Source organism: Homarus americanus, unplaced genomic scaffold (assembly GCF_018991925.1).
Source record: "Homarus americanus isolate GMGI-L3 unplaced genomic scaffold, GMGI_Hamer_2.0 scaffold24694, whole genome shotgun sequence".
Lineage (NCBI taxonomy): Eukaryota > Metazoa > Arthropoda > Malacostraca > Decapoda > Nephropidae > Homarus > Homarus americanus.
In genome coordinates, this window is record NW_024732780.1 from 3,028,209 (window position 1) to 3,054,869 (window position 26,661).

The 26,661-nt window shown below is 40.9% G+C and overlaps 1 protein-coding gene across 1 annotated transcript in view; it reads left to right on the forward strand.

Moving 5' to 3' along the window:
- Positions 1-26,661, forward strand: part of LOC121868981 (organic cation transporter protein-like) — a 286,571-nt gene that overhangs the window by 193,765 nt on the left and 66,145 nt on the right. The window contains exons 9-10 of the mRNA XM_042370028.1: positions 2,408-2,496; positions 4,343-4,602. Of these exons, the coding sequence (XP_042225962.1) occupies positions 2,408-2,496; positions 4,343-4,602 (349 nt within the window). The remainder of the gene's footprint in view (positions 1-2,407; positions 2,497-4,342; positions 4,603-26,661) is intronic.

Here is a 26,661-nt window from a genome sequence, read left to right on the forward strand (position 1 = left end):
TTACTCATTAGATCAGACCAGGCTCACCTTCATTACACACCAGGCCAGACCAGACTGACCTTCATCACACACCAGATCAGGCCAGGATCACCATCATTACACATTAGATCAGACCAATCTCACCTTCATCACACACCAGGTCAGGCCAGGCTTACCATCATCACCCACCAGGTCAGGCCAGGCTCACCATCATCATCCACCAGGTCAGGCCGGGCTCACCTTCATCACACACCAAGTCCGGCCAGGCTCACCAACATTACACATTAGATCAGACCAGGCTCACCTTCATCAAACACCAGGTCAGGCCAGGCTCACAATCATTACACATTAGATCAGTCCAGGCTCACCTTCATCACACACCAGGTCAGGCCAGGCTCACCATCATTATACATTAGATCAGACCAGGCTTACCTTCATCACACACCAGATCAGGCCTGGCTCACCATCATCACCCACCAGGTCAGGCCAGGCTCATCACACACACACATTAGATCAGACCAGGTTCACCGTCATCACACACTCAGATCATGCCAGGCTCATCTCAGGCCAGGCTCAAATGCATCATCACACACACAGATCAGACCACGCTCACTATCATAACACGCCAGGTCAAGCCAGGTTCGCCATCACCACACACCACAAATCCAGCCAGGCTCACCATCATTACATATTAGATCAGACCAGGCTCACCTTCATCATTCACCAGGTCAGGACAGACTCACCATCATTACACATAAGATCAGTACCCAGGCTCACTTTCATCACACACCAGGTCAGCCCAGGCTCACCATCATCATCCACCAGGTCAGGCCAGGCTCACCATCATCATCCACCAGGTCGCTTAGGCCTGCCATCATCACTCACAAGGTCAGACCAGCCTCAAAATGTCCAAGCTCACCATCATCATACTCCAGATCAGGCCAGGTTCACCATCTTCACACACCAGGTCAACCTAGTTTCATTATCATCACACACCAGGTCAAGCCAGGCTCACCATCATCACACACCAGATATATATGTGTATATATATATATATATATATATATATATATATATATATATATATATATATATATATATATATATATATATATATATATATATATATATATATATATATATATATATATATATATATATATATATATATATATATATATATATATATATATATATATATATACATATATATATATATATATATATATATATATGCAAGTAAATCACTGTAGGTGGTGATGTTTGCTATAAAGTGTGTAATTCACATCTTCAGGGGTGAGTACAGACTAGAGAGAGTAATACAAATCAAGGTGTGTATATACAGAGGAGGGTGAGACCAGGTCCACAATGGTCAGGTATTAGGTAATGACCCTACTAATCTTTAAATAGCACACAATGGTTGGTGGTCAGGTCAGATGGTCAAGTGACCCGGCCTTCTCACCTGATCACAAATCTTCTTAATTACAAAATTGTCCAGTTTGTACATGCCGTTACTCAAATTCATGTTGAATGCTTCGGTATGTTTAATAAGACTAGATTTTATGATGTTCCTACTATCAATTGAATTACATGGTAATATTGAGGAGGCATTATCCCAGTCAATGCAATGCTTGTTATCCCTCAAATGAACAAACAGAGCATTGGATTCCTGGCCTGTCCTAACACTGTATTTGTGTTGTTTAATTCTAGTTGCAAGATTTTACCTGTCTGGCCTAAGTAAAATATATTACATTCCTTGTAAGGAACTTATAAATGCAACCAATTGTGTTGCTGGGGAGTTCTTGATTAACACTTGTTTAACAGTCATTACCTAATACTCTGACCATTGTGGACCCTGGTCTCACCCTCCTCTGTATATATACACCTTGATTTGTACATTTCTCTAGTCTGTACTCACTCTTAGAAGATGTGAATTACACGAAAGCGCTTTGGGGAACTTTCGTGTTTTCTTTCTTTTCCTTGTGGTTATCAGCATATACATATATATATATATAGTGATATATATATATATATATATATATATATATATATATATATATACATATATATATATATATATATATATATATATATATATATATATATATATATATATATATATATATATACATACCTATGAATAACTGTTCATTTATTAACTTTGTTTTGGCAATGTTTACATACATAAATGGTTTTTGTTTATTATCCATAGACACTTTTTTCTATTAAAAATCTGCTGTCTTAGGGCGCTGATCTAAAATATTCATTTGTACTTTTTAATTAATCCATTTATATAGTTATAAAGATAACTTGAAAAGGTGGAAATAAATTATTTTGTTATTAACAAATAGAGCCAACCTTCATAAAAAAAATCCTTCCAAAAGTTATTTGTAATTATTACCTCCATTAACATTCTATTAATCTAAAGGATCAGTGTGATGAGAAGACGCAACCTGGAACGTCAGCACACGAAACCCTATTCCAACGGTGCTTAAATCAAGCTACAATCCTTGTCAAGTAAGTATCTAATGAAGATTATGCTAACCCACTCAGTGTCTTTCAGCATTTCAGCACCTAACACAGTAATCAATCAAAAATCTTAGAGGAGCTTCTGAAACTATACTTTCGGAAAGTAGGATTATAAATTACTACTTGACGTTCACGACAAGAATTAAGATTTTGCAGTTACACCTACCTGTCACAACAAGAATTAAATATATATATATATATATATATATATATATATATATATATATATATATATGCATGCATGTATATGCATGTATGTATGATAGCAGATAGAGCAGAGCAGACAGTGCATGCATGCATGCACACATACATACACACACACACACACACACACACACACACACACATCATCATCATCATCAATATCATATATATATTAGTATAGAGTATATATATATATATATATATGCAAGTAAATCACTGTAGGTGCGCGTGATCTAGGTATATGCTGATAACCACAAGGAAAGAAGAAAACACGAAGTTCCCAAGCGCTTTCGTGTAATTCACATCTTCAGGGGTGAGTACAATCTGTACAATTCAGATGTGGCCACGCTTGACTCTTTTCAATTCGCCAATTGTAAAGCTGGGTGTCCATTCACGGCTAGGGCGACTGTTGGTGCACCAGGCATGGAAAAGCAACCCATAAGATAGAATCACTGTATCCCCTTAAATAGAAGCACTGCATCTAATCCTAGAAGAAAGATCACTGTATCCATCTCCTTAGAAACGATCACTTTATCAATCATTAACAAAGGATAACTGTATCTATAATTGATCTTCCTTTAAGGTGGAAATGATTCTGGGTCGAACGGCTTTTCTAGTCATTATTCTCACTCACTGGTCATGGGTTCAACTATATCCAGTTAGATTCAAACTTATACACTAATTTCCTCTTAACTGTTTGCTGAAGAGGTGGGGTTTAGTCTGTGACCGATTTTAACATTAATATATTTAATATATTCTATATATTATATACAGAAACTGCCGTGACTATGACCCTGCCTATAGTAATCAGTGATATGTCTTTACTGGGTCACGGCTGGTTAAGAACTCTCTAGATTCTCGAGCACAAGCGCCCGAGAAAGGGATGACTCAAGATCACGAGATATGACTAATTCTTGCATGATGTACTCATGTGGATTTCATTATGGAGAGCCTGGGATACCAGTCGGGCGATCTATGACGCAATATCGGTAAACCCCTTACGCAGTATCAATCCCTTGTCTTGTAAAGTCATTTCTGCATGTCACATGTACTTGTACAGCTTCCAAATTAGTCCACTTCTACCATTTATTATTATTACAAGCGTTGAAAAGTCCTTCTTGACACTGATATTACATAAATCCTATGCACCAACATTTAATACAAATAAAAAAAAAATACTGATGCACAAAAACAAAACAAGCAAATATACAACAGGACGATTATCACATCTGAATATTAAGAAAAAACACTATATCTTTGAAACGGTCACTCTTAAAGAAAAGGTGATCGTTACCTTATTTATAGAGAATTTCACGCAATTTGATTTCGGTCCCAACTGTTTTTGACATCAGACCAATCGTTTCCACATTACTAGCGAATAAATGTAATTTGGCGGCCATATTCCGAGATGGCGGACGGAGCTCAGGGTGGATTGGTGGGGACTTGTGATATGTTGTTTCTACAGGTTTAAAGAACATACAAAACAACTTTTAGCTTCCTATAAATTAAAATGTATTTATTTTGCCTAATTTTACTAGACTATTTATGAAGATGCTCCTTATATTGCCATTACTTACAAAACATTTTACCCTTAGAGGAAGACTTTAATCTTCATTGCACTACATTTCAGGACACCTAGGTTACGAGCTATCACACTCACCCTAAACGCAGTCTACATGTTAGCATCCATGGTGTATTACGGACTATCTCTCAGTGGTGGCATTCTGAGTGACGACCCATTTGTGTTTATGACACTGTCGGGGTTGATGGAGGTCCCCAGCTACATGGTCATCATACCTTTAGTGGCTCGCTTTGGTCGACGCTTTCCAGCTGTCTGTAGCTTTCTGCTTAGCGGCGCAGCACTCATTGTACAGGCTGTAATTCCTGCAGGTTAGTGTTCTTATTGGCATTTATTTTTCCACTAGGATACAGGGGCGGCCATACAAATCATCAGGCACTGAATAAATCTAGGCCAGTAGGTACGACTAATATGTCGAAATAAGTGAAAAAATTAATTGGAATGTGAGTAGTATAATGTTTAAAATGAAGAAAGTCTTAAATACTGCAATGCTTACATATTTTTATGTACGGTATTATATATGCAAGAACCTGGAATGAAGGGAAGAGTGGTAAATGAAAAAATAAAAAGACTGCAAGTGTGGCTAAGATGAGTAGGATGGTTGCTTGGAGGAGCATGGCTGTTGTTTGAATACCCTAAGGGGGATAATATATATAGGGCCATTAAAAACAATAAGTGGTTATATTTCGTGAAATCTTTCACTTGCAAATGTGATTTTTACCTTTAACTGTCAAGAAAAGTCATATTTTTAGATTATTTTCAATAGACTTCAATATAGGCGGTTCGTCATTCAGAGTACACCCAGGCGAGATTCAATTGCTTGTCCATACTCAATTCAGCATGTCTGGAGTTGTGATGGCTGGGGCGATTTTTTCCCGTTAGTTTTCTCAATCACAAATTTTGGTGAACAAAAGAATGTTATTAATGTACAGAACCACCGGTACCGTTTGCAACCCTAGTGCCACAAGGCTAGGGAAAACTCAGTCTTTTTTTACTTCAAAAGAAAGAATCATTTTGGTAGATGATTATTCATGAAATATAATCACCAATATCTGAAGATTTTCTTTGACGACCCTGCATATTTATATTGTTATTTCTATTACTACAGCACGGTACATAAGATTATAGCCAAAAGAAGGAAACGTGGTAGGCACTGCACTCGGCTGCTTGCAGTTTCCCGACTATGTAAATCAGGTACCCATGCTCTACAGGAGTAGAGCGTTGTATCCATTCGGCCACTTTCCTCTTTCCCTTTCAAAAATAATGTTGCTTCGTTCATACTCAATTAAATTTCATATAAGAATGGCTGCTGTCGAAACCTCTCCTATATTCACTTATAATATAATGAGGCCCCTGGGCCAATAAAACTCAAGGAAAAAATTCTTTGGATAAAAATAAGAATGTGTATTGGCATTCTTTCATGGTTATCCATAGTGTCTAGGTTCAAAAAATAAAAAAAAGCTGTACTCACAACTCTACTCACACAATTAAAAACAAGGGGGCACTGGTGGGAGAGGCGGTACCGTTCTTACCTCGCAAGCAAGATGTCACTGGTTCGATTCCTGGGCCCGTGGAAGTTGTTTGGACATACTTCCCAGCCCCCATTAGTGCCTGTTCACCTAGCAGTAAAGTAGGTACCTGTTGTAAGTCGAAAGTTGCGAATTCGTATTCAGGGAAAGTTGTTGGAGCTTCCAATAACTTGATGACATACACCATTGACTCTACAGGCTTCTATACCCTTGACTCTTCAGCTTCTACGCCCTTAACTCATGAGACATAAGGCAAGCATGAACTTAGCATGCTTCCCTGTTGGGCGCTGTAAACGCTTCTGCGCTTCACCTTACACAAGGATGAAGGGGGGTGCCCAATAAAAAAAATAAATAAATAAAAACAAAGGCATTATTTTTGTGGTTATGTAAATGACAAGCAAGACATAAATATGTAAGCCAGATCCAGAAACTATGCCAAGTTGAAGTGCACAAGGGCCACAAAGCAGTTTTCTTATGCGGACATAATCGAAGCCCAGTCAAACCCTAAAGCCTAAGGCTTTCTATCATTTCAAAATTGAAATTAAGTACCTGTGTGAGTATATCAAATGATACGACCCTAGGGTAGATCGTTACATAAACGCAAATCACGTTAGTCTTTCAAATATATCAGTATATTTATTATATTATTAATCCCCAGTTCCCCCAAAAAAGGCCAAGTTAACAAGTCAAAACTTAAACAAGTCATTAAATATATTAACATTTGATAACCTATTCCCACCACCACATACTGTATGTACACAAATTAAAATAAATAACAATAATAATATGATGTTTGGAAGTGGCTCAGTAAGGACTGAAGGTCCATCCAGATTACACAAAAGCAATATCAAGCATTATAAAATCTCAATAGTCAAATACCAACTCCCAAAACACCAGAGAGAGAGGGTATACTCAACTAAGACAGCTGTGGGAGACTGACTACAAGTCTACAATGGACCAGCCTGCAACAGACGCCACCTCTCTTCCGCCATATTACCGACGTATCGTAGCCGGATTGGCCAATACGTAAACTTTACCTAAATGACACTACTGACATTAGTTCCACTATCTTACCGGTATACAAATAAACTACTATCAATATCACATGACAGACAACTGTTGCATTAATAAATACACAAAGTGATAATGTAGTAAAACAAAATTAATACGCAAACAAGGGCTTAGTCGGTGTGGGCGAGTAATGAGCGAAGCTGCCTGAGCCACCCACAAACACCATCCGAACCAACGTATTTTATACCCAGAACAGAAACTTATGGCGGACACTCCTAACATTATATCAGAACTGAGACTTGAAGCGGAGTCACACAAAGATAAATTGGAGTTGTTAAATTAATTATTTTATTTTGTTTACAAAAGAGGATGCAAACAACTTATTAGTTTTTGAGGAAAGCAGGTTCGACAAAGCACTTAACGCACATTGAGCTCTCAGAAATGTACATTGTATCTAAATTGCCGAAATTCAAAATTCTTAAGAGTCTGACCCTAATTGTATGCATCCTAGATTGTTAAGGCAGCTAGAAAATGGTTTGTGGGAGTCTGTTATAAAAAATGGGGCGATCCCCACTACATAAACAACCAAAGACTGTTAAGTTTGACTAGATAAGTGTGTAGCGTCATGCCATAATTGAACAACTAGAACGGAACAACCTCGTAAATGAATGCTAGTGCGGTTTTATGCTAGGACGATCCTGCCTAACGCAATTGTTTAAGTTGTTGGATGCGTGGACTAATAAGATCTAGGAGTGTGGCGGCAATGGAGACAATCTACATTTGATAGCATACCTCACGAAAGGCTGAAAATTGACGGAAAGGGTATGGAATTTGGGGGAATATCCTAACGTGGATTGGAGACTTTATGGTCACAAGCAATTCATGGTGATTAATGGCACGAAAACGTGTGTACCCGTGACATGTTGGTTGCCACGGCATTATTGCGCTGGGATCGTTGTTGTTTGTTTGTTTGTTTGCTTATTGATTGTTGATTAAAAAATTATATTCTAGATGCTATTCATGCTTCCATACAATTATTTGCAGACAACGCTGAGTTATTCAGGGAAATTAACACCCGAAAAGAGTGTTGGCAGTACTGGGCTTGCACGGGCTCTAGAATATATCAGACATGTGCCAGTGTTGGTAAAGTAATTTTTTTTTTAGTGCGCTCACACTCGGTAGCGTCACACCATTCTCTGACGGGTTATTCCAAGACTTCACAATTTCTTGCACCAAAGAAATTACTCAGGGCTCGGAATATATACTTGTTAATGAAAAAGAATAAGTACCATATGAAATAATCACTGTTTTTTCCTATCAATACATTAAAATAACTATAATATCACATCGCAGAAAAAATCGGTAAAACCCAAACCATTTAGAATCTGGAACCATACCGCAAAGGGGTGCTGCATCTTCGATTTGAGAGTTGAAGAATATCAACAGGATCTAAAAAAAAAGTTCTTGCTTTTATCCTGCCCGATGTATTCACAAAATTGGTCATTTATGAGCTCATCATTATTTCAGTAACTTTAGTGTAAGCAGAACAAGTGCCTACTCTGTGTTATATTGTATAAAACATTATATGTAAGTTATTGCTAGGATATATGAATTATAAAATCTGGTCAACGCAACTATAATCTCGGGTATTTTTTGGTTACAGCTTTTAATGCTCTATTCAATAGTGATAAGCATTTCTAAGGGAAATGTTCGCTTTCATTAATTAACTAGAGTTAGGCTTGGGATTATAGCATCATTTAATTAAGTTATCTGCACGATATTAACATAAATTATTTTTATTTTAAAGGCATAATAAAACACTTCTCTCCTGAGGTCGACAGTAACCTTCCAGAATAGGCCAAGAATTGTTAAAATTTATCTGAACTTTTAACTTATTGAAATGAAATTTCTGAATATTAATTTCAGCTAAAATATATATAAATTAAAAGTAAATTTATTATTCATTTATAAAAAATAATATCCACATTTTAAAAACATATTTACCTATCGTTTCTTAGTTGGGCCTGGCAGTTAACAAACTGGCAATTCTTTTAAATGTACTAAGAAGAGTCATTTTCTTAGACACTTCTTTGGACGGGGATTAAGACTAGTTGGAGCAGTCAGGGAGTATATTTAATAACAGGTCACAACACGTACGTAGTTCGGTTTGAGTATAAAGTCTGCGTCGTTTACAGAACCTACTGTATGTATTAAGACCGAATGTTATGAGGTCTAAATGTTAATTCTATACCCGAAGGCACACAGTATTTTTGTAATGATAATATAATATTGTATGAGTGAGTGTCCGGTCCAACCACGACTCAAACCCTTCACTTACCTCTCATCATAAGAGGGTTGCGCCTCCCAGCCACAGTTCACCACCTGTGTGCCACACACCAAGGATAACCAAACTAACTTATACATTATTTCGCGCATTGTGAAACAGGGTGTTATACTTTGTGACTTCACATCAGTGTCAGTAAGCTATGACCATGTGTAAAGTGGTATTTGTGGGTGTAGTGTAGTAATCAATCTGACAGCTTCTGGCATCCAGAGTGCCCTGGTGCCCGCGAAGCCTACTCCCGGACCCGGCCATGTGGCTCCCAGCCTCACCCTCCCTCCCTCCTCTCGCTCCGGTGATGGTTGGAGCTTATCACACGTGTTAATGACTTTATGTGGTGTCTCACGTGACTACGGTGGTTATACTGAGCTGGTGGGAACAGGAATTTAACAAGTGAGTTGGTGAATATTGGGCGTAACTCCTATCAGTGTTACTCAAGGACACCGCTGGTATAAGACCTGGATTCCATTTAAATCTAACCATGGCAGGAGTCGACGCCGGGCGGCGCTCTGCTGATGTTCCTGACGAAGGAACGAAGGAGATGAGGAGGACAGTCATGGTGACACTGAAGCTGGCTTTCAGAAGTTTAAGACTCGTCAGCAGAAACGCAAAATGAGGACCCAGGGAAGGAAGCAGAGTAGAGCCAATAGGTGCATCCCTCCCATTGCTCCCCGGGCGAACTACATGAGCCTTGCCCTCCCCGAGAACACAACCAATTTGATAAAGATTAAGTGGTTGAGCGCCCTGAATGAGGAATATTGCACGACTACGCTGAATGTTGTCATGCCAGGTAGCGCCCCTCGTTTCGTGTATGTAGGCCGAGAGGAGACTAATGCTATCCAACGCTTCATTGATGGAAAGGTCAGCTCACTACATCTTATTAAGCAAGATGAACCTGTCCGACCCAAAAAAATGGAATACCTTGTCACCCACTTCCCCAAGGGTATTCCCCCAGTGGCGCTCTGTCACTTCAGAGCGTCCACAGAGCAAGAAAACTTTATAAGGATGGTGCACAACTTAGTAGGATCATCATTGTTTGGAAAAGGAAGGAATCACCTCCTGAGGAATGCTGCTTCTTCTTCGGCATGTATGGTACCCCTAGTAACATCTGTCGGTGGACTTCTCCCCCTGTGGTGTGCTACAACTGCTTTGGGGTCAATCATGTGGCGAAATACTGTCACAAGACAGCCACCTGCGGCATCTGTGCAGGAATGCATAGCACGAGGAGCTGCCCCACCAAGGAACCTGCCTCTCGGGAGGGGAGAGAGCAGCCCCCCACCTGGGAGGCAGTGTTCCAGGTGCAGGAAGGAGGGTGTGACGGCCTGACACCCAGGTTGCCCTGGGAGGCCGCCTCCACCCACAATAGCGGTCACACTCAGTGACGCCAACGGAAACACTGCCGGGTCGCCTCCATCGCCTGAAATCAACAGCTACACCTCCCCACCCTGGAGGCAGTGTCCCAGGTGCAGGGAGGAGGGTGTGATGGCCTGGCACCCCAGTTGTCCTGGGAGGCTGCCTCCACCCACAATAGCGGTCCCACTCAGTGATGCCAACAGCAACGCTGCGGGGTCGCCTCCATCGCCTGAAATCAACAGCCACACCTCCCCACCCAGGAGGCAGTGTCCCAGGTGCAGGGAGGAGGGTGTGACGGTCTGGCACCCCAGTTGTCCTGGGAGGCCACCTCCACTCACAATAGCGGTCCCACTCAGTGATGCCAACGTGGCCGGATCGCCTCCACCACCTGAAGTCAACAGGCACAGTGACTCTCCTTCGTTAGCCAATGCAGGTCAGGTTAAAGCCTGCCAAGTAAGTGTACCAGTGAACAATGGCAGTGATAGTGTCAGTGGAGCTTCTGAAGGAGCTGGTGCCTCCTCTCATAATGATGCGAACTTGAGGGTGAGTAGCCAGAGCGAGACCGATAGTGATGGAAGCATGAATGGGGAGAATGAGCCCCAGACTGCCAGCGTGGTCTCTTTAATAACTCCAGGTCTGAAAACTGTCCATAACCCTGTACTTCTTCCAATATTTACGGAGGAGGAACTCGCGGGACTAATGAAGAAACCTGTGTATAAAAATCCTACTGGAATAAGGGCCGTGAGGCGTATTATTAAGAACTCCAGGGGTGATGAATTTGAAACAGTTAACTTAATGGTCAGGTTGATCTATGAAGCCAACACGCGACTCTAAATACTAAGTTCAAGGTGGAACAAGTAACACGAACGCTTAGGTTCATTTCATGGAACATCCGGAATGTTAACTGCAGAATTAATGACCTACAATGGTTTGTTAAAGTTTTTAACATTGATGTAATTGGTTTACAAGAACCTTACACGTCCAGCACCCAGGAGAATGCTGCACCCAGGATAGCTGGGTTCACAGCATACAATAGTGGAGCAGAAAGTGGTCTGCTCATTTTTGTAAAGAATGGTCTGGTCTGTAAATGGATCAAAACTCACACCGATGAAAGTATTCACTATCAACAATTTACAGTAAAGACAGCAAACAGTCAATTTTCGCTGTATAACATCTATGTTCGGTGTAATGAGCTGCGAGTGGACGTTACCAAAGTCATCAGGTAGCAGTGCTATGCTGTGTATGGGTGACTTTAACTTTCGTCACACTGTCCTCGGTGATGTCCAGTGTAACTCTAATGGGAGGGTGTTCGTGAATTACATCAATAATCATAATATCACTGTATACGACACAGACAAAGTGACACATCTGATGGGGGGCAGACTTGATTATGCTATTGGGTATAACCTAGTAGACAGTAATGTCAAGGCTAAGGTCATCTCAGACCATCTAGTCAGTGATCATTATGCAATACTTACTGAATACACTGTTGCTGATGTCAAGTGTGAACCCTATCCTAAGCTCAGAATTAACATCCCAGATAATCTTAAACTGCACTTCAAGGCCTACATCTACAGATGGTATGCTGGATATACACCTGGGACAGTGGATGAATTTTGCTGTGATCTTCTAAATGTCATTACCAAATATTATACCACTAAACCACCTCTGTGAACACATGACCCCATCCTCACCAAAGAAGGAGAGAAGGTAGAACAGCTTGACAACACTTATAAGCAAAATAAAACTAGTGATAACCTCCTGGCATTCCTCAAAGCTAATAGAGAATTTCGTGAACTCAAAGTTCAGGTGAGAAACACCTATTGGGAACAATTCTTACAGGGGATTAATAGACCAACCACTCTAGCAGAAGTGTGGAACAAAATTACAGCCTTTACCAAGTCACCCACCCCAGTCCAACTTCATCACAGCCCTGCAGAATATGCTGACATGCTATTAGACCAATGGTCTAGTGTGTCACAAATCACTTCCCTGCCTCCTGACATACAGCAATATCTTAAAACCACACACATTAATAGGGGTTTCAGTATTGAAATAGCCTGTTCCTCACCAGACCTTACCAACCAGTTTCCTATAACGCACCACGAACTAATAACAGCACTAGTAAAAGGTGAATCATCCTCCCCTGGTGAGGATGGCATAACCTATAACACCCTGAGATTGTTAAATGAGATCCCTAACTATCCACTGCTTGACCTGTATCAAATGAGCCTCACACAGGGTATTCTGCCTAAGACATGGACTCATGGAAACATAGTACCAATCCCTAAAGCTAACTCTCCAAACTTCAGGCCAATTTCACTCACAATCTGTATGTGTAAAATCCTTGAAAGAGTTGTTCTCAACCGTCTCATGTTTCAAGTCAAAGACAAACTGGCCCCAAATCTGTATGGGTTCATACCCGGGCATAGCACACAGACATGCTCTGACCTGACCACCAACCGTTGTGTGCTATTTAAAGATTAGTTGGGTCATTACCTAATACCTGACCATTGTGGACCTGGTCTCATCCTCCTCTGTATATATACACCTTGTTTTGTATTTCTCTCTCTAGTCTGTACTCACCCCTGAAGATGTGAATTACACGAAAGCACTTGGGAACTTCGTGTTTTCTTCTTTCCTTGTGGTTATCAGCATATACCTAGATCACGCGCACCTACAGTGATTTACTTGCATATATATATATATATATATATATATATATATATATATATATATATATATATATATATATATATATATATATATATATATATATATATATATATACTGTATACTAGCAGAGTCGCCGTTCATCCGCTAGGCAACGGTAGGACGCCACCCTCCGGGAGGCTCCACATTGTCTCACTGTTCAGTCTCCAAAACTTCTTCTTCCATCAATAGTTCATTAACGGTGTATGTAGTTCCACCATGTTTTTCACAACAACGGTACAGCAAAGTATATTTTTTTAGCATTAAACTGTTATTATTTTATTGTCTGCTCATCACTACATATAACACCACCCATCATCACTACATATAACATCATCCATCATCACTACATATCACACCATCCAACATCACTACATATAACACAACCCATCATCACTACATATAACAATATCCATCATCGCTACATATAACATCATCCATCATCACTACATATAACACCATCCATCATCACTACATATAACACCATCCATCATCACTACAGATCGGTAATGTAGTTTCCGAGATTCTTGTGCGGACACACACAGTAGGACGCCACCCTCCGGGAGGCTCCACATTGTCTCACTGTAGTGCATTAGGGTAGACCACATTTTTGGTTTTGCCATTAACAGCAAGTATGTACAGATTTTTGCCAGTTCCCACTCTGGGGCATCCAACATAGAACTGTCCATGAGAGAATCAAGGAAACACTTGCTATCCATGCCAAGTTTGGTCCGGGCGGCTCATTCGCTAGGCCACGGTAGGACGCCACCCTCCGGGAAGCTCCACATTGTCTCACTGTTCACTCCCCAAAACTACTTCTTCCATCAATATTTCATTCACGGTGTATGTAAGTTCCACTACAACGGTACAGCAAAGTATATTTTTTTAGCATTAAACTGTTATTATTTCATTGTCTAATTAATCACTACATATAACACCATCCATCATCACTACATATAACACCATCCATCATCACTACATATAACAACACCTTTCATCACTACATATAACATCATCCATCATCACTACATATAACACCATCCAACATCACTACATATAACACCATCCATCATCACTACATATAACACCATCCATCATCACTACATATAACAACACCTTTCATCACTACATATAACATCATCCATCATCACTACATATAACACCACCCATCATCAGTACATATAACAACACCCTTCATCACTACATATAACATCATCCATCATCACTACATATAACACCACCCATCATCACTACATATAGTTTCCGAGTTTCTCGTGCGAACAAGCAAACAAACAAACCCACCCACAAACAGACGGGCGGCTCATTCGCTAGGCCACGGTAGGACGCTACCCTCCAGGAGGCTCCACATTGTCTCACAGTTCAGTCCCCAAAACTTCTTTTTCCATCGATAGTTCATTAATGGTGTTTGTAAGTTCCACCATGTTTTTCACTACAACGGTACAGCAAAGTATATTTTTTTAGCATTAAACTGTTATTATTTTATTGTCTAATAATCACTACATATAACACCACCCACATCATCACTACATATAACATCATTCATCATCACTACATTTAACACCATCCATCATCATTACATACTGTTTAACAACATCCATCATCACTACATATAACATCATCATCCATTATCACTACATGTAACACCATCCATCATCATTACATATAACACCATCCATCATCACTACAGATAGGTAAAGTTGTTTCCGAGATTCTCGTGCGGACACACACACAAACACACAGACATACTTCTTTGTTTTATATATATATAGATATACTGTACATATATATATATATATATATATATATATATATATATATATATATATATATATATATATATATATATATATATATATATATATATATATATATATATATATAAATTTCATGTAAATCCACAATGAAAACGTGGATAAGATAAATCTTGATAAAATCACACGGGAAAAGGGAAACAACGGAGCACCTTAGCTTTCGTCTTTATTCAAGACATCTTCAGAGGCAACTGGATTACATGGACAGAGGGAGGCTTAAATATACAGGGTGACCTTATTAAACATGAGGTCAGGTCATAATGATGTCATCCACTAATCCCCACACCAACACCACCACACACGTAGAGGAGCTCAAGAGAAGGGGGGGACGTGACTAGTCAGGTCTTTCTGCTCCTCTAGCCTGTATTTATATGGAGTTTTTTGAGGCTTGATTCCTACCCAATATAGTGGACTTTATTCCTCCATGGTATAGATATGTAGATGATGTTCTTTGTCTTTGGCCTAGAAACAGTGACCCATTGGAATTTTTAGACAAGCTTAATGGTATTGTCCCAAGTATCACATTCAAAATTGAAAGAGAAATAAATGGATCCCTTCCATTCCTTGATATGCTTATCATGAGAAATGATCAAAACTACAAATTTAAGGTATACAGAAAGCCCACACAGGTAGACAGTTTCATACACTTTTTATCGAATCACCTGGAGTCTACCAAAATGTCACTTTTTCTTAAGATGTCTGCGTATTTGTGACTCTGAATGTATTGATGATGAATTGAAACATATTCGTTCCATTGCACAAAAACTTGGGTACCCTTCTGTGTTTGTTGATCGTTGTTTTAAAAGGGCTAAAAATTCCTTTCATTCCTCTCAAACCAGCCAAATTCCTACACTTAAGAATATTTTGACTCTGCCCTATCCTAATGAATTTGTCCCGTTAGTTCGGTCCCTCAAACTACTAAATATTAATGTTGTTTTCAAGTATGACTCAACCATTGCCAATATGTTAATAAGAAATAGCCCAAGTTTGAATGTAAATGGAAGTGTTTATTGTATTCCATGTAGCAAATGTAATTGTAATTATGTAGGACAGACAGAAAAGCACTGCAGCTCAGAATCAAACAACATAAGTACAATATCAGAACAGCATCTGAAAGCAGTTCCCTGTTCGTTCATGTTAGGAATAATAATCATCCCATTGCTTGGGAAAAAGCTTAGAAGTATTCAAATCATCTTGTGTCACAGAAAGACTTCTGGTTGAAGCTAGTTTGATTAAGGAATTAAAATCAATAAACATTAGTGTTGGTCAGTTCAAAACTAATAATATGTTACATAAATTTATTTGTCAGTGGCCCAAGGTTAAAAATGCTTTAAAAATCTTTGATCTAGATAAGAATATAAGGAGTCTGCAATAGGCCGGTTGGCCTGTCTAGCGTATTGCCAGATACCCAAAGAATGTTCTATACTACTGAGGGTATATACAAACACTTGTTGTCTTTAAAAGTAGGTTCTATTCTCGTACGGGAGATATATTACAGTAGGACGCAGGAAGCCTGTGGGCACGCCACCAGGACTCAGTCTTAACTACCTCTACATTTATGTATTACTACGCACTGGCCTATACAGATGCCAGCATTCACAAGCTGAATACATAAAGTATAAATGTGATAATTTATATACATAATATGGTGCACAATAAATAGAATATTACATAGAATTAATACATGTTATGTAATACTTTACTATACATAATTAATAATAGTAATATAACAATATACAGCTGAAGGTACTACTTTGTGTCCATATATATCATACACCTCCCTCCCCCCTATACGCTCATAGTTTCATCTTGAGCGGACCTTTGTTTCTGAGTCGCTCGGACCTGCGGAGTACTGGGGCAGAAACACAAGGTGGGGATGGATTTACTTTAGAGACATCAACATTAGGGGACTCAACTGGGGAGGGGTCAACACTAGGCAGCTCCACAGGTCGGAGGAAACGACGGTTCCTCCACCATACTCTACCACTAGGAAGACGCACTTGGTAGTCCCTGGACCGGCCAATACCCATAACAACCCCAACCTTGTCCCAGCGGTGAGATACCGGATCTTGAATCCTGATCTGCTGGCCGATACTCAACCTGGGAAGGGGGCGGGCATGACAGTCGTACCGAGCAGCGACATCTGCGGCTCGTTCTGCTGCACGGCAGTCACATTCTTCAGTCTTGGCCTGCCACTCTTGAGAAAAAGACTTCGGGTGGGCAGGAACACAAGACCTGAGATGATGTCCGTATAGAACCTGGGCTGGGGAGCGTCCGGTGAAGTTCGGGGTGTTGCGTAATTCCAACAAACCTCGATCGAAGTCCTCGCAGTCGATATTTCCTGAGGGTGACACCTTAAGGATCAGGTGTTTCACAGTCTTGACTGCGGCTTCAGCGTGTCCATTCGCCTGAGGGTAGTGGGGCGAGGTCACGACATGACGGACTCCCCAACGGTCCATGAAGTCCCGGAACTCGTGGCTGGTGAACTGGGGTCCTCCATCAGTCCTGAGGCGGAGGGGAACACCAACTTCTCTGAAGTAATGCCTGAAGCTCCGGATGGTAGCAGTAGCCGTTGTATCACTACCACAGGGGACGACAACAGGCCATCCAGACAGTCGGTCGGCAATGACGAGGAAGGACTTCCCTGCAACTGCAAAGAAATCGGCCGACACAGACTCGAAGGGTCTTGAAGGGTTATCGTCGCACATTAAAGGTTCCTGTTGCTGGCTAGGTTGCAGAATCTGGCACGGTTCACAGGCACGGACGGTACTTGCAATGTCCGCGTTGATTCCGGGCCAAAATACAGTCTGCTTCGCCCGTCGCTTGGTGGCCTCCACTCCTCGATGGCTGTCGTGAAGGCGGGCCAAGGTACGGCGGCGTAGGGCAGCAGGAATAACTACTCGTGGACCATACAAGACGAGGTCTCCATCACAATAGAGGTCCTCGCGTATTTTCCAGTACGGGAGTAGCGATTCATGAAGGTCGTATCGATTCGATGGAAATCCCTGAGACACACAGTCGACGAGCCGGATGTAGGAAGGGTCGGCCCGGGCTGCGGTGCGGAGATCTTCAAGGGTCTTGTCTGCATCCGGTGCTGTAGACTCTTCTGATGTGAAGACGGCCTTCAATGAAATAGGTTTAGGGAATTCCTTGGAAATAATGGCCAACTCTTGACAATGGCCATATGATAAGAGCGGGGTCGGGATACCATTATGAACATCAATCCGGGCTGAGCAAGACTGCTTACCAAAGGTAAGGGTAGCCCAGAAAGATCCCAACGCTGGAGCCATCTTGGAACCATCAGCTGTCAGTTTCGTTGTCTGAGGAGGGGGCTGTAGGTTGCTCCGGGGTATTCCCAAACTTGCTAAATGTTGTGGACCAATTACTGAGACGTCAGCACCGGTGTCAGGTAGCATCTGAAGACTGGATGACGAGTTACCGTAAGAAATGACGATATTGATGTGCTGGGGCGTCGTGTCTGTGGAACTACGTACACGACGGCAGGAACGACTGGACACAGCGTCTTGATGCTCGCCAGAAGGAGGGGGCGCGCCAGCACTACCTGAGGATGACTTCTTGGATCCTAGGTGGCGTCGTTTCTGTGTCTTCTTACGACAACATTTGTCATAATGGCCCACACGACCACAAAGTCTACACTGAACTTTGCTAGCAGGGCACTTGACTGTGTAAGCCCAGTGACCCTGGCGGTCGCAACTTCTGCACACGCTTTGAGCAGCTGGGCACTGGGAGGCATTATGCTGTCTCGCACAGCTGTTACACAAAACTGCTGCTGAAGGTGTAGCTGGAGGGTGAGGGGTGGGGTTACCTTGCTGCTTCTTACCCTTTCTGTAGGAAGACACTGCCCTCACCTGGTCAGGCTGTGAGCGTAAAGCTGAAGTCGCACACCTGGCGGCCTCGTACGCTCGACATTTCATAACAACATCTTGAAGGGAGGAAGTGGGGTCGAGGGAAATGAGACGCTGAACTAGCTCTTCATCTCGGACACCCGTTAAGATAATTGTCTTAAGTTGTCTCTCTTCACAGACTTGAGAATGTCCGGGACAAACATCAACTTCCTCTGAACACCTTTTGAGCCTTACAAAAAACGCGTCAAAAGATTCTCCCTCAAGCTGTTTACATTGGAGGAGTTGTCTTCTCCTGAGTGCTTCGTTGCGCTGTCCCTTGACGTGTTCTTGCAACTTGTCGAGCACGGCCTCTACCGTCAGAGTTGTCATAGGAGGCACTTGAAGTGTGTGCTCGAGAGTACGTTGTGTCTCTAAGGACAAGCACATACGAAGCTGCATCATTTGTTTCGGCTGTGATAAACTGGACAAGTCAACCATTGTTGCGTAGTCTTGCCAACGTCGACGCCATTCCCGAAACATCTGATAAGAAGCGTCAGACATCAGAGAGGGAGGCGTCTGTACAGCAGCCTTTTGAGGTGTTGTCCCGACTCTGGGAAATGAGGTACCAGTACCTCTAGTCGCATCAACATCAGTTGTAGCAGACGAATCTTGTACGGTAGAACGTTGTGGGGAGGCTAACAGAGATATCAAAGCTTCAAATCTGGCTTGATCCTCCTGTCTTCTAAGGTCATCCTCACGTCTACGTATGTCTTCGAGTTCTCTGCGTGTTTGTTCCTCTTTGTGGCGTCGTCTTTCAGACTCTTTGTACCTAATTTCTTCCTCTTCTCTCCTTGCAATATCGTCCCGGCGTCGAAAAGTTTCCATCCACTTTATCAGTTGAAGGAGATCTGTGGACGTATGCATCGCAGGAGAGCTGGCTCGCGACGAGAGAGGAGATTCTGTGGGTGACTCGGCGTTGTCACTGTGGGGAGTGTGGGGTATAAGCGGGGAGAGGTCTCCCACACTAAAACTCGTAACCCCATCGTCCAGGGTATCGTTTTGATCCCTGTGAGACATGCCGACTGCTTCTGTACTCTATCTGTGCAAAAGATCGGGTCAGCCCCTCGTAATCTATGCACAGAATTACAGAAGTCTCAAGTAAGTCACCAGAAATATAAGGTGAATGCGTGTGTGTGTGTGTGTGTGCCTGGCGGGAGGGGAGAGACTTGGCGCGCTGCCAGACGTAGGAGCGAGTGGCCAGCGTCGGCTAGCTCCTCAGTCACCCTCAGACCAGAGACGGGAGAGCACGTACTGTCGGGTCGCTCCCTTAGTCAGCTGACCGCAACTTGCACAGACAATTATGATTAAAATACACAGCACAGCACTTCACAAAACACTTCACTTCACAGCACAGCACTGTACACAGCATAGCACTTCACGACACTGTAAGTCTAGAGGCTTGTAGTAGTCTTGCTGTCGGCTGAAGTGGAAGAGACGCCATAAACAGAGTCCGGGGAAGGCTTGGTCCACTGAATCTCACTGAGAAATAATCACTGCGCCATCTAGCGTATTGCCAGATACCCAAAGAATGTTCTATACTACTGAGGGTATATACAAACACTTGTTGTCTTTAAAAGTAGGTTCTATTCTCGTACGGGAGATATATTACAGTAGGACGCAGGAAGCCTGTGGGCACGCCACCAGGACTCAGTCTTAACTACCTCTACATTTATGTATTACTACGCACTGGCCTATACAGATGCCAGCATTCACAAGCTGAATACATAAAGTATAAATGTGATAATTTATATACATAATATGGTGCACAATAAATAGAATATTACATAGAATTAATACATGTTCTGTAATACTTTACTATACATAATTAATAATAGTAATATAACAATATACAGCTGAAGGTACTACTTTGTGTCCATATATATCATACAGCCTGTGCATGGCAGCTCCTGTCGAGAGTTACTACCACTCTCTATCATCCATGAATCTATCTAGCCTCCCTTTTAAACTTTCCAGCGTTCCAGCACTTACTACAAAGTTGCTAAGCTTGTTCCACTCGTCCACCACCCTATTTGTAAACCAGTTCCTTCCTATCTCCCTCGTAAACCTAAACTTATCCAACTTGAATCCGTTGTTCCGAGTCTTATCCTGCTCGGATATTATAAGAACTTTATCTATATCACCTTTATTGATTCCTTTCACCCACTTGAATACTTCTATCATATCTCCCCGCACTCTTCGTCTTTCTAGAGAATGCAAGTTTAGTTTCTTTAACCTATCCTGATATGGAAGGTTTCTAAGTCCCGGAGTCATTTTCGTCATTCTTCGCTGCACCGACTCTAGTGAATTGATATCCATTCTATAATAAGGGCACCAGAACTGAACCTCATAATCGAGGTGCGGGCTGACTAGCGCAAGTTATAGTTGCAATAAGACCTCTGCACTCTTATTACTTACACTTCTAGATATCAAACCCAATACTCTGATTGCCTTATTTCGAACATTAACGCACTGTTTTCTAGGCCGTAGGTCCGGGCTTACAAGTACCCCTAGGTCTCTTTCACAAGTCGACTTCTCTAGGTTGATGTTGTTAAGGCTGTATACATTGACAGTATTTGTTCTTCCAATATTAAGTACCCTGCACTTGCTGGTGTTGAATTTCATTTGCCATTTTTCAGACCACCCCTGCAGTTTATCTAGATCCTCCTGTAATGCATTTGCATCCTGCCCTGAATTAATCTGCCGCCCTATTTTGGTGTCATCCGCAAACTTGCTTATGTCACTGCTGATCCCAGTATCTAGATCGTTTATGTAGGTTATGAGCAAGAGTGGGCCTAGTACTGACCCCTGGGGAACCCCACTGGTTACACGACCCCACTCAGATTTAACACCATCTACGCTGACCCTCTGCGTTCTATCTGTGAGCCATGATTTTATCCAATTTAAAACTTTCCCCTCGATACCATGAGCCTTAATTTTTCTCAGAAGCCTCTCATGCGGTACTCTGTCAAATGCTTTGCTAAAGTCTAAGTAAATAACATCGTAATTTTCGTCATTATCTACTACCTCGAAGACTTTCCTAAGAAATGTCAGCAGATTTGTTAGACAAGATTTTCTCTTTGTAAACCCATGTTGAGAGTCGTAGATTAATTTGCTTTTCTCTAGATGTAGATGTAGGATAGTTATATAGTTATGATGTCTTTCTTTGAGTATGAAACTCTGTCCTGCGTGGCAGTGAGAAGTGATACCGCCCTCAGTGTCAAGACCTGACTAAATTACTCAGAATAGGCAAACTGTACTCCAAGCGTTGTCAATAAATTCACACATTAATGTGAGATACGCGCGTTTCTGCTTTACTCGTCTATCAGCTAACATTGGTTGAGACCTTTCGTAAAATACAAAGAAGAACCTTAAACATTAGCAGCATCATAAGAGAACTCCCTGCTAATATTTAAGAAAATCTATAATGTATTTTTCAAGAGAAGCTTTCGTCCCTTTCTAAATCACAAATAAAATAATACATAAATATTACGAATAGGCTACATTACCGGTCACGGCAAAAAAGCCTGACAGGTTGTTTTGAGCTATTACACCGGTTTATTGCTTATGTTATAGAAGTAATGATATACATTAATGGTATTTATTGTATTACGCAAAGAAAATCATGATATTTATGTGCAAACAATATTTTTTCTAGATTTGTCAGTTTTCTTTAACGAGGGTTAACGAGAAATAATATCAGTGGAGATACCATGTAATTGTGTAGCCGACTTGCCATCCAGTAGAACTCAGAACAGGTGAAGCTGAAGGTGAGTCAATTTATAGAGCGGGACACAATTGGATATAGAGTTTTTTGTTTAATGATTATTCAGACAAAAACAAGAAGACTTTATCTGACACTTTTAGCGCATTTTGCCCATGACCGAGATATAGTGAGTTGTTTCCCAGAAAACTACTAGAAAAGGCATAAATACATTTGTTGCCACCCACCGAATCTCGGGGATTTTATCTTTACACTCAATAGCATAAACAATTCTAAGACACGTTTCTTCTGTGACGTTCCCTCGCAAACGACCTAGAATCGAGATATTTAATATGCCAGGGGGTAGGGTGGCGGAGCCACCCAGTTATGAAGTTAGGTAAGGTTAGGTAGGTTTAGTTGGTTAGGATAACTTATTTATACGTGAAAATACGTGGTTGATAATACAATATATACAATTATATCATTACTTCTATTACATAAACAATGTACCATCAAAATAGCCCAAAACAGCTTGTCAGGCTATTTTGCCGTGACCGGTAATTTAGCCAGTGACTACAATAAATATTATATTCATAAGTGGGGGAATATAAGGTATAAATGATGTCTTCTGTAATCTTTAAGCGCCAATTGGGAGATTCTTCTAATATCATTTTACCATTCCCACTGCTCATAAGTTAGTTTCTTGGATGCGTCTGTCAAGTTCTTTTTTCACCGTATCCTACTTTCAGCATGATTTTTTGTATGCCTTTGTTAGCCACTCCAGGCTCTCTCTATTACCCCTACACCCTTTTCTCGTTGTACTGTACCACCTGTCCAAACCATCTCTGCTCAGCCTTTTTAATCTTATCGTTTTTCAACCTTGCCCTCATTAATATTCCTAATATCTACTGTAATGTCTTCATATCTGTTCTCTGCTCCACATATCAAAACGGGCCTTATTAGTCCAAGAGCCCAGGCACTTTTAATCATGTGTCTGAGGCCAAAAGGTTTGAGGGTCGTTTCTGAATCAGAATTTTATGCTGAATCTGAAAATCCATTTCTTAATTGCCGCAGCTGCTGCGTTTTTGGAGAAAAACAGTGTTTTTTGTTGTTTTTATACCCTATTTTGGGGAAAAGTATAAAACAATGTTTTTACTTCGTGGAGTTATTAAATATCCATTTATACTAGCATGTATGGTATCAAAATAAAGATATTATGTTGTTGAACACATAGGCATTAAAAATAATACATGTAAGCTCAGTATCCATGGTTACAGGAGTGCTATTTGCCAAAAAATGAGAACATTTGTCCATTATTTCTCACGGATCCCCTAAGATACATGTATATATATATATATATATATATATATATATATATATATATATATATATATATATATATATATATATATATATATATATATATATATATATATATATATCATATTGTATTATTGTTGATTGATTGAATTGTTGAAAAATATTCAAGCATAGCATGAATATATGGTTGTTGTTGTTATTTTTCTGTATTACTCCTACACTGTGTGGAAATTGGAGACAAACGATGTAACACATTTATCAAAGAATGTTTTGAAGACCCTGCAAGGTTTGAGAAACCGATTTCTCGATCTAAATTGAAGAATTTCTCATCAGATGCTATACGAGTTAAGCTCACCGTTAAGGACAGAAAGATTAAAGAATTGCAGGGGACACGTGATTTATTTGGAAGACTGCTTTACCTAGCAGCGAGCAACAACGTGGATTTGGCTTTGGTCTTTAGATATCCCCTTACACCAGTGCCATTGACCATAGCACAGGTGGATGGGTCTGTTAACAAAACGGACAAGTCAAAACTGATGCATAAGTTGGAAGAAAGAGTGAAAAGTAGCAAACCAGTGAGTCGGGATGCATGTGCCATTGATGCAATGTTTCTCATACGAACTCTAGTCAATGTACCAGCCACATTTGGTGAAATTGCCAAACTTGTTCTGACACGGTTGTTGGGATTTGCCAAAAGGGTAGACTTTGTATGTGATTCATACAAAAGCCCATCCATCAAAGATATCGAGCATGGTATCCGTGGATCTGATGCTACACATACCAACTTCATTATCTCTGGTCCTGACCAGAAGCGCCCAAAGAATTTCAATGCCTCGCTCAAGTCCGCGAATTTCAAAACAGCCCTCCTACACTTCCTTGTAAATGAATGGAAGAGAACATCATACATTGAGCAGATCCGAGGCTACACGCTATTTGTAGGACTGGATGACAAAGCCTATCAATATGATGTAAAGGATGACAGTATTCACGTGCAAGAGGTCCCCAGCCTGGTCTGCAACCACGAGGAGGCAGATACTCGGTTGATCTGGCATGTTAAGCATATGTGCGAGTCCTACAAAGGTGGTAACATCATTATCCGGTCCTCTGACACTGATGTTCTTATAATTTTGCTTACGCATGCCCATGTCATACCAGGACAGCTATGGCTCGACGTTGGTGTAAGTACTAACAACACCAGGCGATATATAGATGTATCCCAGTTAGCTCACAGCCTTGGAGCAGAGTTGTGTGGTGCCCTGTCAGGACTCCATGCCTTCACAGGATGTGACTACACAGCTAGTTTTGTACGCAAAGGTAAAGTCCGCCCTTTGGCTTTAATGGAAAAGGAACAAAGGTTCATCGCAGCATTCGCCAAATTGGGAGATTCAGCTCACATATCATCAGATCTGTTAACAGACATGGAGGCCTTTGTTTGTAGCATGTATGGGAAGCCCAACCTAATATCAGTGAATACAGCCAGACATATGCTATTTGATCAGCATTTTGCACCAAAACAAAAATCTCAGCCTTTGCATAAAATCAAAGGAACCGACCCTAGTAATTTGCCTCCATGCAAATCTGTGCTCTTGGAGAAATTGAAGCGTGCAAATCTGGTAGCATCAATGTTGAAAAACGCAATTACCCCAGAATCGTACAAGTGGGCTCCAGAAGAAAATGGATGGCTGCTAGAGAACGGTCGCTATGTTATTAACTGGTTTGAAGGGCAACAGGTCCCAGAAGATGTATGCCTCCACATTGATGATAACGTGGGTACAGATATGGCTAATGAGGAGGAAGATGAAACGGAGTACTGTTCCTCCTCTGATGAGTCAGACAGTGACTCTGACTAATTTGTGACACTACAAATTTTATTGGAATATGTTTTGGAGACATAACAGAACAGTTTGTCTAAGTTTTCCTACATTATAACAATTAGGCCATGAGAGTCTAAGGAACATGCCTTGTTGGCGCTTTATTTAGTACACCAAATTCATAAGTTACAATTATGGTATACTGCATAAAACTGGGACTCAGTTTTATGTACACTTCTGCCTAAGGTAACCATAACCTGAGGACAGGAACTATGGGACGACATTTAACCAGATTTTTTGTCTTGGCAGCAAAATCTGACAGGGGGTGGAGAAAACTTTACTGTCAATATTCTATAGCAGTCACATACTCGCAATAAGTATTGCTATAAGTGTTATACAGAGGTTATAACCAATTTACAAGATCAGTATCACAGTGACATTATAGACGATATATCCTTCATGAGAAATCACTGACTGCACCGATTAAAGAACTGGTTTTTTTTCACAAAAGAGCTCGTTACCATGGATACCCAGCTTACATGTATTATTTTGATGTATGTGCGTTCAAAAAGATAATATCTGTACTTTGATACCATACATGCTAGTATAAATGGATATTTAATAACTCCACGAAGTAAAATCGTTGTTTTATACTTTTCCCCAAAATAAGGTGCGAAAACAACAAAAAACGCAGTTTTTCTCCAAAAACGCAGCAGCTGCGGCAATTAAGAAATGGATTTTCAGATTCGGCATAAAATTCTGATTCAGAAACGACCCTCAAACCTTTTGGCCTCAGACACATGATTAAAAGTGCCTGGGCTCTTGGACTATATTGTTGTCTGACGTATCTTCAACT